The following is a 19,200-nucleotide window of genomic DNA, read 5'->3' on the forward strand; positions in this document are numbered from 1 at the left end:
ACCAGGGCTACATCAGGTCTGCAGGTTGAACCAGCAGGTCACCAGGGCACATGTAAGTGCTGGTCCCTGGGACTGGGGTAACAAAATGCCTCAGGTTGAACCCTGAGAGAGCTGAGTGTTCCTGAGCTGTGGAAGTGCAAGATCCTTCTGTGCTCACCTTTCTGCCAGTAGCCTGCTCTGGAGCCACCCAAATCCTGAGGTTACTGGTCAGTTTGGCATCACACTTGGGATGATGCTCACACACAAAACACCCTGCTTAAGTATGCTTAAGCCTGTGTGTCCTGGAGTAGTCCATAGGCCAGGGAGAATAAATGCACTCCAGTAAGACTGATTCCATCAGCCAATCTGGCTTAGGCACCAAGTGCTAGGAAAGGTTTGGTGGTGCCTCTTGGGTGGAGGGTCATGCTCTCCTTCAGCCTGGTGTTGGGTGTGTGACCTCTGCAGGGAGCAGAGCTTCACTTCTCTCTCCTGCATCTGCTTAAGAGGAGTCCAGCTGGCTGTAAATCCCCTTTTCAGACAGCTTGGCTTTACAGGGGTGTCTAAAAGAGCAAGCAGACTCTAAGAGGTGAATTCCATGAGATGTCAGGACATCCCAATTGCCCTGGATAAGGATAAGGCCAGTCTGCCTGCAGACTGGTTTGCTGGTGTTCAGGAGTCTGTGAGGGACCATTTGCTTTGTCTGTTATTTTTTAAAAAAATAAATTGTTGCTTGGAGGAGGGAGACGAGATTCTTTGTTGGGTAAAATGTGATTTAGACAAGCAGTTTTCAGCAAGTGGGATGTAGATCTTGAGAATATCTGGATTGACACTCTTGTTAGAAAGGCTGCTAAGAGAAGCAGTGTGAGCTGTGTGCTTTGCAGGATTCATCCTGCAGCTCTTATTTTCCTACTGCAAGAGCAACTTGAAAAAGACTGAGTACCCTTGATTCAAACTGTAAACCTGAGGGTGTGGGGTATTGTTCAGCATTCAAAACCTTCAGAAATACAGGCTCTACCCTAACATAAAGGTGATTAGATGATACAGCCAGGACTTTGCAAATTCCATATTATTTCCCCTGCAATTCTAAGAGAGAGGAGGGAAACGGGCAGGACTGCTTTTTGGGGGGACCTCCACGAGTCAGAGAAATGGGCTGACAGAAATTCTGATAGAGAGAAGAAAAAGAATTTCTCACAATGTTGAGGCCTGGTGTGGGACCAGGGGCCCAGATGGGACAAGGAATCTCCATCCTGCAAGATACTCAAAATTTGACCAGATGAGGCCCTGAGCAGCCTGCTGAGTTTGAAGTTGGCCCTACTTGGAGCAGGAGGATGGAGTACAGACCTCCAGATGTCCCCTTCAGCATTATTCTAGGATTCTGAGGTGCCAAAACCTTTATAAATTAAGAGGAAATACCCTGTGATGACCTATGGGAATACATGTCCAAGTGTCAGGGAAAGAGGCAGCTCAGAGTAATGAAGGGCAGATGTGGATTAAGCCATAATGCCTGTGACTTAGGAAGAAGCACAAGCCCAGACAGATTAATTTTTTTCAAAGTGAAGGTTTTGGCTTTAAAAAAAAAAAAAAACAACAAAACATAAAGCAGGCCTCCTACCTTAATGTGTTTCTTAGCAGTATTGAAAAGCCACCAGGTTCAAACAGCTTTCCCCCATACCTGTGATTCTTCTGAGTGCACAGTTGTATTGTAAATAAACAACGTGTTTTTCAACATTCATGAACGTTCCTAATCCTCTTTTTTCTGCCAGGACGTGCTTAAAGCATTTGATAACTACAAAGCAGTGTTGCTTTCTGCTAACCTGAGCAGCAAGGAATTCCAGAAGGCGGATAGCACTGAGTTCAAGGAGCTTCAGAACAGGCTCCGGAAAGTGAACTTGCACTGGGAGAAGGCAACTCGTGCACTGGACAGCTGGAGGAAAGGTTTACAACAAGCCTTACTGAACTGCCAGGTGCATCCCACGTGCCAGCTTACAAGGGACAACTCTCTTTGGGATGCTACTGTGGGGGGTGGATAAGGGGAAGAGGGCAGGTGGGTAATTCCTGCGCATCAGTGGAACAGCCACTCACAGTCCAAGACACTTTGTTTTCTTATAAAGTTGACTCTGTTGGGTTTAAAGGGTTTGGTAAAAGTATCTTTCACCTGGATAATAAATATCCTTTTATTACATAGGTGGAATAGTTTAGAAACCTATCCTGTAGCCTCCCTAATGGTGAATTTTATGGTGACTTTCTAACTGGGCTGGGCATTTTGTTTGAAGGCAAAGCCTACAAAGGTGTTTTTTCTCTTATGTGCAAATCTTTTGTTTCTCTAGGACTTCCACGACCAGAGCCAGAAACTAATCCTATGGTTAGCAAGTGCTGAGAGCCGAAGGAATGAGGCACAAGTCACAGATCCAAATGCTGACCTCAATACAACATTGGAATGCCAAAAGGAGCTAATGGTAAGTGTGGTCTTAACTGCAGCACCTCAGCTCTTCCACTGAGTCAGTAGCTGTCATCACAAAATAAGAGCAGGATGTTCATGTCTCAAGATGCCTGCAGTCTGTCCTTGAACCTGTTGTAGTCAGCATGTGGATGTTTCTGAAATGGACCAAGATATTGCTTATATGGGGCAATTTTTCCATTACACATCATAATTAAGTTGCTTATGAACAGTCTTTATGCTGGAGTAAGACTTCCAAAATTTAATGTGTTCTCTATATGACTTACCCACTGCTAGAACTATTTTTAAATGTTTTCAAGGAGGTACAACCAGTCTCTTCAAGAGATCTTCTTTTCCTATGTAGCTGTAATAGCCATTCCTATGTAGTGTGGATTCTCAGGCAGGTTGAGTTGTTCTTTAAAGCCTTCAGAATTCTTCCTTTTGTGACAACATCTTTAAAGTTGAGGCTTACAGTCTGTTGTACTGGTTTTTGTTTGTTTGTTTATTCTAAGCAACTGGAGAAAGAGCTGCTGGAGCAACAGCTTAATGTAAACTCCCTTCAAGAACTCACTGCTTACCTGCTGCTTAAATCAGATGGTGACTACATTGAAGAGGAAGAGAAGGTCCATGTAATTGGAACAAAACTGAAACAGCTTATTGAACAAGTCTCTCATGACTTAAAAACAATACAAGGAAATCTGGTGAGTCAGAATTTAAAAACTTGCTCCTGGATCTTCCTTAATGAAAAGTAATAACGTACTAAGAGTAAAGGTATTTGTAAAAGGCTGACTTAAAACTTAAGTTCTTCCACCTTCAAAAGCTGAAAAAAGAACAGTTAAGTCTGGTGGCTGTAGGAAAAACTTCAGTAAGAGATTGCTCAGGCAGGTTGTGCTGCTTCCACCCTTGAGGGGTTTGAAGAGCAGAGAGGATAAAGCTTTCAGTGAGGCTTTTGGTCAGGTCTCTGGCTTTGAGCAAGAGATTGAAGTAGCTGAGCTTCCTGAAGTCCCTTCCAACTTCAGTTTCTGTGATCCAGACCAAGTATCAGGCTGGGAGTGTGTGATGAACACACAGGGCTTGTGGTTCATAGCAAAGGGTTGCTTACCCTGAGAGCTGTCAGATAGAGATATTTTCAAGTTAATACCTTTATACACGTGTTCCTTTGTAATTCCTTGGGCTGGGCATAATAAAACATTTCTTTATGCCAGAGAACTGGAGCATCAGTTCACCAATGGTTATTTACATGGGAAGGGGCAGTGGGCTGTGCACCTACAGAGGCAGTGAAAGGTGGCTCTTAACACTTCATTTGTTGTTATTTTGAATGTGCATTTTAAAGAGGAAAGTGTCCTTATCTTTTAGGATACAAAAACATTCCTGCTAGTTCCAGAGGACTTGGACTCAGCAGACTATAATCCAGAAGCAGAGAAATCCAGCCCTGCTGTGAAGAAGGCAAGTATATTTTTCTAATATTTTGCTATCAGCATATAGCATATTTTGACAGATTTAATGCAGAAATTCCTCAAGTGTAATCATTTTACCTTTTAGATCCATGTACCTTATTACAGCATTTACAGCCAGGCTTTAAAGCCTACAGCTGTCTCTTCTGAGAAAGATAAATTCATTGTAGTTTCTGAAAGCTGAATACTAAAAGCTGTTTCTCCCAACAGATTGTGGCAAGGAGAACTGCTGATGGCAGAAACGGCAGCAGCACAAGGTATCATTTTATATTCACCTGTAACTTGAAGGATAGTGAATATGGCAGAGATGAGCTGAGTGCCAGCACAAACCTGGGCAGCTGTTCCTCACAGGCTGACACACGGGTGGAGGGGATTTCTGCCTCCCTGGAGCGTCTCCTCTGCCTCCCCTCTCCGGGCTGCACCTTGGTGAATGGATCCCTTCAGCACTCCTGCTCCAGGAGCTCTGCAGTGATTGTGCAGCCTTGGCTTGTCTTTATTTTTGAGAAAATACTATTTCGTGCCAAATGGGGGATATTTTAGGTTTTAATCCTCCTTTCATTCCACCTGCATACCTGAAAAAAGAGATTTGCCCACTGAGAGCTACTTAGGACAAACAGACCATGCGGGATAAAGGGAGAACTTAAACCCCCAGTGCATTTGGGACTCAGATCTCAGTAATGCCAAGGCAGACAAGAGCCTCATCAGTGTGAATGGTTCTTTCCTTCGTAGTTCACCACCTATTTGGAGTGGTTTGTTTGCCTCCTGGGAGAAGTTAAGTTTGCATCTGAAAATAGGGTAAAAACTCACTGCTCTAAGCTATTGCAAGTAAATGTTTCTTCTTCAGCAGCAAGGACAGGAAACCCAAACCAGCAGCTGGCTTGCCATTGAGCAGTCCTGCACGCTTCCAAATTACAGTTAAAAGTGTTTAATGTCTTCTGTTCTCCTGTAGATGCACAGCCCTGCATCTCAGAAGGGTCGTGTGGACCCTGGAGAGGACTCAAATTCTAAAGTGCCTGTTTTTCCTTTCTTCTCCTTTTCAGGAGTGAAAGCCACCCCCAAGCCGCGCAAACCAGCCCTCGCTCTCCCTCCTTCTTCTACCGAGTGTTACGAGCAGCTTTACCTCTCCAGTTGTTCTTCCTGCTGCTTTTGCTCCTGGCTTGCATGATCCCATCTTCTGAGGAGGATTACAGCTGCACCCAGGCAAACAACTTCGCCCGCTCCTTCTACCCCATGCTGCGCTACACCAACGGGCCTCCCCCCACCTGAACTCACCCTCACTCACTCACTCACTCACTCACACCAAAACACTCTGAGAGGTGCTTTTTTTTTTTTTTTTTTCCCATGCTGCCAGCATCAATCAAGCAGCGAATTTCACATCTCAAAATGTATATCTTGACGAAACTTCAGCATTTTTGTACGGAAAACAGACTTTTTGGGGTTTTTTTCTATAGATTTTTAAACTGTAAGCAGCACACTTTCTACTTGGGTGCAATAGATACACTATTTTGTTAGGGGCAGTGCTCTTAAGCTTGCAAGGTGTTTGAATACGGAGTTATTAGATGCAGAAACGGCATCACAGTAATCTTAAACATAGCAGTCTGTCTTGGGTTAGCATGACAGACAAGCAGCTGAAGAGGGACTTGGCTTAACATGATTACTGCACACACTTCACGTTACCTGTATCTTTTGGTACTGTAGTCACTTTGTGGAAACAACAAAAAAGAAATTACATATTTTTGAATCTTTGTTACTGTATTTTGTTCACCTAACACAGTCAATAACACGATGCACATTTGTTTTGTTTGACATAAAGTGTTGTAGTGGTTAGGACTGCTGTGTTGTCTTTTTATACCACTTTTGAAATAAGAAATTGCTGCATTGCATGGAAATGGTTTATAATGCACATATTTTCTAGATGAACATGATTATGTAGACTATCCCTGATGTATACAAATAGTGTAATGACTTTTTTAATGAAAGAATTTTTTCAGTTTTTAACCTGCTGAATAGTGTACAGTATTTCAGAGAGAATTGTGCATTTTTATAAGCTTTGTTTTCGAAATGAGACTGACACTTGGGCAGTGGCTGGAGAAACACTGTGTACAGTCAGCATTGCCGCTGCTCCTCAGTTGTACAGTTTGAGTACTGTCATTAAACTTCTGCCAATGTCTGCAGGACTGTGGGTGTGTCTGGTGGGGGGAACAGCTTTATGTTCCAGCAGTGCTGACCCTTCCCCTCCTGTGTGAGTCGACTTAGCCTGCTAATGGAGCAGTGCTGGGAGAAGCACCACCACTCTCTTGCTTATCAGAGCAAGGCATTACAAATCCACAAGTGGAGCCTGTGTTTGGTGGCTCAGATCCTTTCCTTTGCAATTGTTGGTGATTTCCTGGAAGAATATGAAGCTGAACCAACTAACACTTATTACTAGTTTGAAATGCTGAACTGGAACTGGTTTTCTGTACTGGGAGTTATGGCAGTGCTGGAGAAGGGGAAGTGCAGGTTGAAGAGAGCTCAGTGTGGTATAAGGGCTTTGGATGAATGCTTTTTGTGTTTGGTTGCAGTGAAAATCACCCAGGAATTAGCCAGTTTATGTAATGCTTACCCAGAGAAAATGACATCTGTGATTAGCCCGTGGGAATTCTCCCACCCTTTCTACACCCGTCTCCACTGGTGGTTGCCGATTCCCCATCTTCTGGCAGGGGCATTTTTGAATCTGCTTTGTTGTTCTGATGTTCAGAGAAAGACCAAACCAACAGGTTTTTCCCAGCCCTGGTGGCAAACCCACCCTGGTTGATTTCCAGGATATTAAACTAAACTCATACAGCTGTGTTGAGGTGCCAGACTTGTGCTCCAAGGTACCAATTTCCCAGCTCTCACACTAGTGCTGTATCCAAGGTAAATGATGGATCCTCCCCACCCCTCACACAGGCTCTCCTCTCTCCCTCTGCCATCATTATTTGATCTTTTCAAAGCAAGTACTTTCAGATGGAGCTCATTTAAGTTTCTGTCTCTGTAGAAGTCATCCAACTCTAAACCATTATTGCATTGCCAGGTTGTCACAAATGCCCATGCAAACCTTTCTGCCAAGAGCTAATAGTCAGTTGCTGACATGATATTCAGTTCCTCTGCCATTAAAGAACCTGTGCAGGGGGGAAAAAAATTGAACAGTGTTAAAAGGTCTAAAGAAAATTTCATAGCCTACAATTTCCTTTCATTATGTACAGTTATATCAAATTGTTGAGCTGATGTAATATATAAAAAGAGGAGCTTTCAAGAAATTATCTCAAAATGTCACCAAAAAAAAAAAAAAAGTCTGGGAAATAACTTAAATCTTTTTTTTTCCCCAAAACTTATTTTAAATAATTTTATTTCCAGTTGATTACAATCACTGCTCCATAGGCTGACACTGAAGTCTACTTTAAACAAGACATTCTGTATTACCCACCAATTTGTCATCATCTTGCCCGGGAGTGGGTTGTTAGTGGTCAGGGAAGGGAAAAAAAGATGAAAAAAGATTAAAAAGAGAGGACAGATGCAATAGTTAGAGCAAGCAGGACCTGTGCACGTGCCTTGGAGGAGTGAAACCAGCCCCAAACTAGTTTTGAGTTGAAGTCTTTATTTCTTTGGCAGGGAGATGATTATGGAAATATGCATATTTATTGGAAAAAAAAAATCTTCAAGTGCCACCTGTCTTAGTTTGCTACACATTTTGGAAGGACCCACCCTGTTGGGCACTGTCTCAAGGGAGATTGTTTCAACACATCTACACATCTCTCCACCACACTGTCCTCCCTGACTGGCAGAGTGACAGCAGTAAAGGTAATAGGTAGTTTGCAGGAAGACAGAGATGTGGAAAAGGTCACCCATTCTTGGAGACAAAGCTCCACATTTCTTTAAAAACAAACACAATCCAAGGTGGTTTTATCATTTGGCTCTAGTTCCAGATTTGAGAGGAACCTCAGCATGTTTTTAAACAGCATGCACAAGGAAAAGTTTGAACCTTTCCTTCTTCCTTTCTTCTCTCCCTACCTGAATTTGAACACAGTTACATGAACCCAGACTCGACAGCTGTTGACTCTGGACCATTTGAAAACACTGGTGGTAACTTTTAATAAAAGTTGTGTTCAGCAAGACAAAAAGCAGGTTAAAATCACGTCATTTTCCTATTTGCACTGTGTTAGCAGCAGCATATATGAATAATGACATGGGGCACAAATCTGCAGCACTGCCCTTTTACAGAGTCAGTCCACAGCAAATTTCCATTTAGAAGCCAATTTCATGATTCGTACCCAGTCCTTCCCATTTTCTTTTAAAGAGGTTTGTTCCAAGATGGTACATTAATTCAACACTTTAAAAGCAAAACAAACCAACCAACCACTTAAACATTTCTGTGAAAAACTGTATTAAACAAAGAAATTATACAGGATAAGGAAAATCACAGATCAATACAACAGACACTGAGGCCAGAATGCAATCAAGCCCAAGAAACACTGAGACAGGTTTGTTTCACAGCAAAACGTCCCTCAAAATGAAAGTACCAATGACTTCTAGACTCTACTCACATTTTTTTTCCTTTTGTTTTTTGTAGTAGATATTACACCTCTTTAGAAGGGCACTGCTATATTACAGTTTCTTAAAAACAATAAAAAGGTAGCAAGTAAAAATTTGGATCAGCAGCAGTATCTGGTATAGTACAAGATCAGAACAAGACAATAGATTTGTGTGCCTCACTGAAAAGTCTTTATGCTCCTCCTATAAAAAATACTGTCCTTGGCTTTAAAAAACCATCAAGATTAGGTTTGGCCAATATTCCAAATATGCAAATGGCATATTTTACTAATATAATACTAATACATACTCATCAATACTAATAATACTATTACATACTAATCCAAGTCCTAATCCAAAAGACTTATTGGCTCAAAATAGACATTTGGTGTGATCCTAATTTAATTTCACCATACCTGAAATGCCCAGAACATGCATGTGTTACATTTAAACATACCCATTTAGAGTGACAATTGCCAGAATGAATGATGCCACCCTGCTGATCACTGGGGCCGTCAGCCAGGCTATTCCACCTGGATGGTTTTGCTCAGTGCAGCTTAAACACACGCAGAAATCAGCACGATATGGGAGTTCAAACCCACTACATCCTCAGTGAAAATCAAACAAGTCATCACACTTGCAAAGCAAAGTAGTGCCAGGACCATTATCCCCATCCCCACTCTTTGAGGGCTCCTACGCGAGTTATGAAACCACAGCATAAGGTGCCATGCGAGTTGAAAACAAGCAAGCAGCAAACCTCAGGGCAGCAGGCAAAAACAGGTCCCCCTTTACATTCCCATCCACTTCCTCATCCCCTACAAGAGCTTTTGGGTGGGCAGGGCAGAATTCCACACACCAGTCGAAAGGGAAGGGATGGTTTGTTTCTAATGGATTTCACAAGGCCTGATTAGCGGATCATATACAAATGCAAACAATATTCACAGAGCAACCTCTTGAAACTAATCATTAGAACAGATTTAACATCATTAATAAATATATAAAACAACATGTTAATCTCACAGACAAAACACATTTCAAAGGTAGGCATTGACTGAAATATCCAGACGGTTTGGTCATTGTTTAAAGCATTGAAGAATTATACACAGATAATACTGTGAGTGTAAAGAACAGGCTCACAAAATACGAACTTAAGCTCAGTTTAAACTTTCTGAAGAGGCTCTGAACTGGCCCTAGAAGCTATTTCAAATGACCCTCAAACAAAGGCCGTTACAGCCATTGCATATTTAAGAACAGAATAAACTCCTTTACACTGTTCATATCTCGGCACTTTAGATCAGCTGCAGAGCAGGCATTCCCCAGGGACCAGCACACACAGGTAAACACATCTGTCCCAAATAATAATGCTCTACATTTCATACCATCCCATGCCGAAAGAAGAGATTGTCCAGTCAGCGCTTAAAAAGCCTTGCTGTGGGAGACAGAGATCTTGGGGCTCACCCCAAGCTCTGGCACAGGCTTCTTCTGCCACCTCAAAACACTCCCTTATCTCCTGTCTCAGCTCACCTGCCCCTGAGAAGGAGAGGCAGTGACTCCCTGTCCCACAGTGCTGTTCTGAGGCTTGATTTCGTAAGGTGCTTTTGAAGAGTCTCAGAAAAGGCACTGTAAAAGTGCAGCTGTTACAGAAGCGTGGAGAGAGGTGTGCACCCCACAGCTGATCCCGAGACACCGCTGTGCAGACCCAGCAGACGTGGGAACTCACACCAGGTCACACTTCAGCAGCCCCATCACAGCAGTTCTGTTTTCTCCCCCAGTTTTGAAAAGGCTTCACATTTGCAGGTCTCGGCACAGTTACTGGGCTGCCCCGTTTCTCAGGCTGTCTCCAGGCTCCATTTGCTCCAAGGAGCCAAACTCGGGGTGTGTGGTTGGGGACTTCCTTTGCCCTCGGAAAGTGTGTGCATTCAGCATCTCCAGCAGCAAGTCATACACTGGCACCACGTTTTTACACTTCATGCTCAGGAGGTGCTCCATTCCCTTGTTACTGTGCAGGAGAACAGAAAGTAAGTCAGAGATCTGCATCCAACAGTGCAGAGAAGAAAAACACGCTCATGGCTTCAAGAGAGTCCCTTTTTTGTTTGGAGCTAGGAGGATTGAGCTGCTGTGATCCCTGAGATCACTCACCACTATCAACAGTAACAACAACCCAACGCTTTAAGGGTGTTTTAATATTTAGAGAACCAAGATTTGTTTTACACCACGCAAACTGACTTCAGGAAATAATTCAGATGTACCACCCTATTGAAATGAAAGATAAAACCTCTTGGATGCTGTAAAGGTGGGAGGCCACACACTGAATCTTTGTATAAAAGGGGAATTTACTACATGCATTTACTGACTACCTACCTCTCCTGCCCGGCTGAGGATGAAGAACTACCCTGGCTAACTCCAAGCACTTTGTTTACTCTCTGCATGTCCAGTGTCAGATTTTGCAGATGGCTACAGAGCTTAAAAGTAATCTTTTTATTATTCATGGAGATACAACGCTACCTTGTTAACTTGAACACCCAGTGCTGCCTCACGGCTGGGACTAACAGTGTCACTGCAGTCACGCATATTTATGCAACAGATGCACTCAAGGGGTTGAAATCTATGGGCATTTGCTCAACACCAAATTTATCCCCGTGGAAGTAGCAGAAGACAGCTGACCTGGTGGGTTGGATTGGGAGGGGGGCCAATGCTTCCAGATAAACAAGGTTCTGCTACAATTCAAGACTTAAGAATATGTTAATGGTAAAGAAGAAATTGCAGCCTCTCTCCTACACCCAGCTCTCAAGACTCCTACGTCATTTGGTAATTAAGACTGAGTGCATCAATTAGTGCAACAAAGTCTAATTGACCAGCACTAAGGAACATAAAAGAGACATGACACAAGAAGTAGCCTCCAGATTTTGGCTGAGGGAGACACAGCACAAAAAAAATCTTGGCTTAATGAGAAAACATACAAAATTTTGCAAAGATTCACAGTGTTTATTCACAGAATGCCAGAACACCTCCTGCAAAGCTGTGACGTGGAGTCACACCACAGAGGGCAATCCAGGTGATGGCACTGCATCCCAGACATGAGGCAGGTTCAGCTCTGCCTGGTGCTGGAGGGTCTGCAAGGCCAGCTCTCAAACTTTTCCAGTGTCCCTACAGATATGCCCAGCTCTCCTCTGAGTGTCCTGGTCCCAGGACCTCTTCCCCGGACACACAGTCCAAAGCCAAGCCAGCTTAGTGACTAGCTGGCCTCTGGGTAATAATTTAAATTACAAACAGCCCCAAAATTAAAGCATCTATTTGTAGGATCCCGCGCTTCAGTCTGTTGTACCACAAACAAAGATAAAGAGCTGAAGGAGGTCCAGGGTGAGGCAGGGAGAAGAGGAACTGCTTCCCAAGAGGAAAGCAAGAGTCTGGCATTGCTGTAGCATAAGTCACTTGGCAAAAATGCTGTGGTGCCAAACAAAAGAGAAAAAATTCGGTCTGGGAAAAACATGGCACCCCAAGTCCACTTTGCTCCACCAAAGCCCACAGCAGACCAGTTTTGGAGATTTTTATTTTACATAGAAGAGTTTTGATAGCTGGGTGTTGTTTTGTTGTTGGGTTTTTTTGAAAGGCTGAATTTGTGTTTTTATTGTTCTATATTGTTATATCAGGCAGATACATAAAGAACAATTGAATGTGATAAGCTTAAGAAAGCCTTTTAATATCACATCACTTTTGAGTGCCAGCAAGCACTTGAGCATCCTGCCTGTTTTGCTGTGCTAGGAAGGAAAAGCCCCACAGTGACAGAGGTGAAAAGGATCCCCTCAGGAGTGCTCTGGAGTTCTGCCCTTCCTTTTTTGCTGTAATAAACAACCACCAGTGCCTTACATGTTACCCACACTCTGTAAAATGTACCTTGCGTGCCTGACGTGAGAGAGGAGCATCAGCAAGTTGGCCAGACGAGTTGTTTGCTGCTGGGAGGGGATCCCACTCTTCGCAATAACCCACACCAAAGCATCTGTCACCACGTTAAGCAGGTGATGCAGCTTCCTGTTGCTTTCAGGTTCTTCTGCTGACAAGGGAAACATGCCTAACCAGAGAAGAGAAAGAAGTATTTGCTGCTCATGAGGAAGGAAAAAAAAACAGTGACTGTGGATTTTTTTCTGATGTGTCTGCACTGAAAAATCTTAAAAGTCGGCAAAAACAAAAACAAAACAACAAAAAAAAGAGATTGGGGATATGGAAAAGGAAGAAAAGAAATCAGCACTAGGAAGATTTGGAAACACACAACAACATTATTGATAAAGCAGAAGACAACCTGGGACAAAAAACAAACAAACAAACAAACAAACAACAACAAAAAACCACAAACCAACCAACCAAAAAATCCTTCCAGAGACACTTACAGAAGGACAGTGTTCCATAACACCTTGAAAATTAGGAGCAAAAGATTTTGACAAGAAAGCAGAGCAAGGAAAGGTAAAAGGAGAGACTTTTTGAGAAGTGAGCCTCTCAAGAAAACAAGGCTGATTACAGGTGGGGTTTCTGTTGGGTTTTTTGGCTGCTTGGTTGTGGTGGGTATTTTAGGAAAAAAAAAGAAGTAATGGCATCCATAGAATTATAGAACCATTTGGGTTGGAAAAGACCTCTAAGATCACTGAGTCAAACCTTTAACATCAGCGCCGCCAAGCCCACCACTGAACCACGTCCCCAGGTGCCACATCCAGACCTCTTTTAAGTCACTCCAGAGATGGTGACTCCACCACTTCCCTGGGCAGCCTCTTCCAATGCCTGACCACCCTTTTGGTGAAGAAATTGTTCCTCATATCCAATCTAAACCTCCCCTGGTGCAGCTTAAGGCCATTTCCTCTCATCCTCATCATCACTGAAATCTCATTTCCTATCATCATCATCATCATCATCATCATGGCTTTCCAACCACTCTGCCCTCAACCTGTAGCACTGAATGAGCTTATTGTGGCAAAAGTGCAGGACCCAGCACTTGGTCTTGTTGAACCTCACACCACTGGTCTCTGCCCACGAATCCAGCCTGTCTGACCCCTCTGCAGAGCCTTCCTGCCCTGCAGCAGATCAACACCCCCACCCAAACAAGTAGGCAGAGAAGTGGGATAAGTGGGCAGCTGGACTTTAGTACTGGACTAAGATTTATGCAGCAGCTTCTTGCTGAAAGCAGTAGATGTAAATAGTTTAGCTGTTATTCTGTTGTTGGATTATTCTGACAGCATTAGCTACAAAATGTTTTGGGGCCAAAAATCATTTTTACTGCTTTAGACTACCCTAAAATAGCAAACACACACTACTCCTTGCCCTTTGTAAGAGCCTGCAAAACAAAGCTACTGTCCTGAAATTCACCTTGCAGAGCTGTTGAGTACTTTCAATCATTTCTACCAACTAACTACCGTTAAATAGGAATATTTAAGCCCAATTAATCATGACTCAGTTGAGTAACTAGCTTTACTAGAAACAGGAATTCAGGACGGGTTTGTAGAGTTGTACAACAACTTCCCAGAGGAGCAGGATCCAGAGAGAGAGGAGCAAAAGTTCCCACTGAAAAGGACAGACTCACAGCCTGGGCCACGGGCCCCACCTCGTGTGGTCTGTTGTGCAACTCTTACAACAAGACACAGCCCCTAAACCCAACAAATGAGACAGCCTGGAAGTTTATCAAGCAACAATCTTCACAATCCACCAGAGAGTCGAAGTCCTTTTCTATTATCCTCTTTCAACAGTTTTATCTCACGTGGTATTTCAGTGGTTTTGGGGCTGATTTCCCAGACACCCTGAAAATAAAAAGTACAGTTTGGGGAGTATTAAACCCGACCACACACTCACTGGAATTGAGGAGGATCATTGCCTTGACACACAGATACTCCTTGTGCTGCAGCTTCAGCTCTCGGAACCTCGAGGTCATGGCCAGGAGCATGTCAAAGATCTCCAAAATTCCTTCTACGCATTTCCCCTCGTCCCTATGGAAACACATACAAAATGTTACTGGAAAGGCAGAATTAAGGTACTCTGACTCAGGCAGATAAAATTCAAAGCACAAAAGAAGCTGCAAAAGGCCCATCTATCTCATCTTTGGGAGAATTTAAAACGTTCTCTCATGAAATCCAAATTGAAAATTACACTGATATAAAAGGTCAGCACTTATAAGAAACTGATTTTCTCTCCAAAGTGCAAGCAGGATTGATCATAAGTATGATCATATTTCTGTAAGAGGCTTTATCCTCTCAGCCAGTGTAAGTCTGGGTAATCAGTTTGAAACCCCGCAGTGAAGGGCACAGGACTGCCTTGAATCATTCTCCAGATTTGTTTCACAAGGAGTTATCATAACCAATAACATCGTGGTTTCACCTGATGGAGGCCTCAGGACTTGGTGAAAAAAAGAAAAAAATCCCCTTAAATAAGTGTCTTGGAATAATAAGACATTTTTAAAGAATAAAACAACCCCTTGTCCCTATCCCCTAGCACCTTTCTCTTTGAAGTTATTGAAATATAAACAGATTTTGGGGGGTTTGGTGGTTTTGTAGTTTGTTTGTTCGTTTGTTTTTACTTTTGCAAGTGTTTAAAAAATACAACTTTCTCCATTTTGGTACCGGAATTGGTCTCATTTCTTGATCTGAAAAAAAAAAACCAAACCCAAACAAACCTAAGACATTCTAATAGGTCTAAAATTAAGTAGCAGCACATTTCAAATCACTGAAGTTACTACTCCAGTTTTTGATTTTTTTTTTTTTTACATGTACTCTACTTAAAAAGCAGTTAAGCTCTGCAATGCAATATCCGAAAGGAGGCTTCTTATACTATTTGTAACAGTTTGGGGTTTTTTTTTCTCTGTAATATTTTAAGATGAGACAGATTTAAGCACAGCAGTGCAGGAGAACTAAAGACATTTACTGTTTCTCCTGAATATCACCCAGTTTCCTGTGTTCCTCACAGCAAAGGAGAATTTTCAGCTTTGGAGAAGGACAGACAGCTGCCAGATTCCAAACAAGGACACGAGAATCAGAGAAGTCCTTGTCTGCAAAGGTTAGGTAGGAAATGCATCTGAAGGCTCTGGGGAGATCCTGGAGCCTTTTGCAGAGCCTCAGGGGGCTCCATGGGAGCTGGAGAAGAACTTTGGACAAGGGCATGGAGTGACAGGACAAGGGGAAATGGCTTCAAAGTGACAGAGAGGGGGTTTAGATTGGATATCAGGAAGAAATTCTTTGCTCTGAGGGTGCTGAGGCCCTGGCACAGGTTGCCCAGAGAAGCTGTGGCTGCCCCATCCCTGGAAGTGTCCAAGGCCAGGTTGGATGGGGCTCTGAGCAACCTGGGATAGTGGAAGGTGGCCCTGCCCAAGGCAGGGGGGTTGGAACGGGATGATCTTTAAAGTCCCTTCCAGCCCAAACCATTCTGGGATTCTAAGTTCAGCTAAGATGAAAAGATCAAGTTACAGACCAGGTTTGTCTAAGGACATCTTAAATAAAATGACAGCACATCCAGATGCTTGTAAGCTCCCACTCTGCCAAGTCTTGAGGAAATGAAGGAACACATCAAATAACATCACTCTATTCAGCACATATTAGCTTCTGAGAAATTCCAGGTATCATACATTTTCATCAATTTCTTATCATTGCGCTGAACAATGCAGCTTGGCCTTGCACTGAATTTTATACAAGTAAATTACAATTTATTGCCTGTATTTAATAAATTAAATTTATTTCTCTTATTAGCCCATTCTGCCTTCTGTATCTGTGATGATAATTACTAACTGGTGCAAATCTGAATTTCCCCGGATTGAAAGGGCTAAGAGACATTTTAAGACAACCCAAGAGAGTAGATTGTTTCCCTGACTTTTTACCAGTGTGAAGCTCAGGTCAAATTCCTCTAAAGTTCTGTAGAAAAACACGCTTAGTAACCCATAATCAACCCTCTTGGTACATGATGCTATGGGGAAATAATCTATAAACTTGAAAACACCCTTCTTTGTCTTGAAAAAAATATTCTCAGTATTCAACAGCAAGCTAGGAGTTTCAAATCCCTTTGGGCTAATGCTGCAATGTTCATTATTATGGATAGCTATGAAGTCTGCAGTAACAGGAGGAAGGAAAACAGGTAGGAAACCCACCTAAAATAATTCAAATACTGCCTGACACTATATCTGCTTTTTAAGGAGGAGTGTAGGGACAAATGGACAAGGATGTATCTATAGTTTCACCACCTAGAGACACAGAACAAAAGAAACAAAACCAGCAGTAGGTGTGAAAAATGCAGAGAAACTTCACACAGTCACAGCCACATGAATCCAGGAATTTGCACGTTCAACAATACTGTTTATGCTCAGCATTCCTTAAACCCCCATAAGGACGTGGAACCTCAGGGCATCATTGTTACAAATATCAGTAAATTATAGTGTCAGATAAAATGTTAATAGCATCTCCCATACTTAATCCTCTTCCTCTTACCATTCACTCCAGTTCCAAACATGCTGATATGAAGTGATCTCAAGAAATTTATTTCTTTTACCTGTCTAATACAAGGTCTGGTGCAAAAATCAGTTTCCCTGGATGGTCAATTGATCTCCACATCAAACCAATCATTAGAACCTCCATCCAGCAGCTCTCCAAGAGCCTCACTTGGTCATAGAGGCTGAGATCAATGAAGCCTAAAGTGATGAAAACAGCATAAAATAAATCAATTTGTTTCTTCCTCTGTTTTGATTAGGAAGAATGAGCATATGAGAAACAAAGAGAACAGTGGGTTGGGAAGAAAGGCAGACAAGGGAGCACTGACACCCCAAGCACCATCCTGCCATTTGAAACAGGAATAAAAATATTTGTTATTGTCAAATCTTCCACAAAACATTTGGAATAAAGCAGAGTGGTTTTCCAGTGCATTTACCCCCACAGAGCTGGTGAAACTCAAGTGACTGCAGAGGACCTGCTTTGTGCTTGGCCACCTTGGCCTTCTGGGAGGCACCAGGGAATCCCTCGGGAAACTCACACTTGTCAGAGGTGGCTGCAGAAGACTCCTAGGAAAATAATCTGTTCTTTCCCCAGAACATATAAGGTTGCTGCCTGCAGGGTGTTTTTTATCTCATGGCAGGCACATTCTTTGGTTTGTTGGGTAACTGTGAAAGAACACACATCTTGTGGCCTCTGTGCTTTCATCCCCATTGTAAATGAAATGTGTTGATCCCATCCACTTTCTGCTCTGTCCTTCCCCAAAATTTCAGTAAACCAGGAAAAAAAGTAGGCAAGGACAGTCAGTGGAAGCAGCAGCGTCCTCATTGCCTCCATCCATGGAATTGCAGAAGCAAGAACAGAATTAATGCCGTTGTGCATAAACCTGATCTGCATCCTGGGCTGCACCAAAATCAGCGTGGCCAGCAATTCAGGGGGGGGTGATTGTGCCCCTCTGCTCTGCTGTGCTGAGTCTCCACCTGGAGTGCTGTCTCCTGCTCTGGGGTCCCCAGCACAAGAATGATGTGGATTTGTTAAAGCAGGTCCAGAGGAAGGCACAAAGATGATCCAAAGGCTGGAACACCTCTGTTATGGAGACAGGCTGAGAGAGCTGCCGTTGCTCTCTCTTTGGAGAAAGAGAAGGCTCTGGGAAGACCTCACTGTGGCCTTCCAAAACTTATAGGGGGGTTATAAAAAAGTGGGAGAGTGATTTTTAAAACAGGCAGATAAGTGATAGGATAAGAGAGAAATGGTTTTAAACTAAAAGAGGAGAAATGCTAGAAAGAAATTCTTGACTGTGAGGGTGGGGAGACCCTGGCACAGGTTGCCCAGAGAAGCTGTGGCTGCCCCATCCCTGGATGTGTTCAAGGCCAGGCTGGATGGGGCTTTAAACAACTTGCTCTGGTGGCAGGTGTCCTTGCCTGTGGGGACAAGACAGTCTTTAAGGTCCCTTCCAATCCAAACCATTCTGTTATTCTATGATTCTGATCCCATGATTTATTTCTCTCCAGAACTTATAGCAAGGCCTTAGATAGCACTGCAGCATGGCCAGAAGGGAGAGACAGTCATTACCTTCCCTTTCCCTGCAAAAAACAACGGGGGGAAAAATAATGCCTAGAAGAAAAAAAAAAAAAAAAAAGTGGAGTAAAATTTACACACTCCAAACCAAAAGAGCAGAAGTGTAGATTATCAAAACACGAGTGGGAAAGCAGACTGCTCAGTCAGGGAGTAAAACACAGATATGATGAAGTGCCAGTCAGAGGTCAAAACCAAGATGAGGCCACAGTTTCAAAGCTGAGCTCCTTTGTCTTGTCCCTTAGCAAAGGTGCTCCATTTTCGGACGAGCTGACGCCTACAACTCTGCATGGTGAGAAATCCTTACAGCCTGGCCATGGGAGACAGGCTTCCTGTAATTCCTCCAAGTTGTCTGAGGTCTTAAAATGCACACGGGACTTTTGTGCTGCCAAAGAATCCGCTGTCAGTAATTTATACAAGCACTCCTTGTATTTTAACCTTATTAAACTGCCAGGCTGGAAGACAATCAGTGAGAGCCTCAGGCTGACATTAACTGGGTAATGCTCACTCTCTCCTATCATCACTAAACTTCTGCCTTTTGACATTGGTGCAGCCTTGCTTCTGATTTCATGGGAAGGGTAAACAGCAGCCTGTGAGCGGTACCTTCCCTCCTGTCTCCCCCGTCACTGAATTCACTGCAGGATGCACAGACAATATCAGATTTGCTGCCACACACACATTCATCATTTAAAAGTGCTTTTGGGAAAACAACCATGGAAGTGTGAATAGTATAAACTGACAGTGGCAGTTTGCTGGGAAACAA

General features: G+C 43.1%; 2 protein-coding genes across 5 annotated transcripts in view; one reads left to right on the plus strand and one right to left on the minus strand.

The window, feature by feature from the left end:
- The window catches only part of SYNE2 (spectrin repeat containing nuclear envelope protein 2), a 177,849-nt gene extending 171,809 nt beyond the window's left edge, over positions 1-6,040 (plus strand). The window contains exons 113-118 of the mRNA XM_027895343.1: positions 1,743-1,943; positions 2,307-2,435; positions 2,929-3,117; positions 3,773-3,862; positions 4,081-4,127; positions 4,911-6,040. Coding sequence (XP_027751144.1) covers positions 1,743-1,943; positions 2,307-2,435; positions 2,929-3,117; positions 3,773-3,862; positions 4,081-4,127; positions 4,911-5,136 — 882 coding nt within the window. The 3' untranslated portion in view covers positions 5,137-6,040. The remainder of the gene's footprint in view (positions 1-1,742; positions 1,944-2,306; positions 2,436-2,928; positions 3,118-3,772; positions 3,863-4,080; positions 4,128-4,910) is intronic.
- Positions 6,041-7,941: 1,901 nt separating this feature from the next.
- The window catches only part of ESR2 (estrogen receptor 2), a 41,807-nt gene continuing 30,548 nt past the window's right edge, over positions 7,942-19,200 (minus strand). For 3 of the 4 annotated variants that reach the window (XM_027895341.1, XM_027895340.1, XM_027895342.1), the window contains 4 exons: positions 16,927-17,065; positions 14,251-14,384; positions 12,313-12,487; positions 8,965-10,417 (listed from right to left, as the gene is read on the minus strand). In XM_027895341.1, coding sequence (XP_027751142.1) covers positions 10,228-10,417; positions 12,313-12,487; positions 14,251-14,384; positions 16,927-17,065 — 638 coding nt within the window. In that variant the 3' untranslated portion in view covers positions 8,965-10,227. Of the gene's footprint in view, positions 10,418-12,312; positions 12,488-14,250; positions 14,385-16,926; positions 17,066-19,200 lie in introns of all 4 variants that reach the window. The other variant, XM_027895338.1, reaches the window with a different exon arrangement.

This window comes from Empidonax traillii, unplaced genomic scaffold, assembly GCF_003031625.1.
Source record: "Empidonax traillii isolate 1590-97213 ecotype Southwest subspecies unplaced genomic scaffold, ASM303162v1 scaffold457:size789790, whole genome shotgun sequence".
Taxonomy (NCBI): Eukaryota; Metazoa; Chordata; class Aves; order Passeriformes; family Tyrannidae; genus Empidonax; species Empidonax traillii.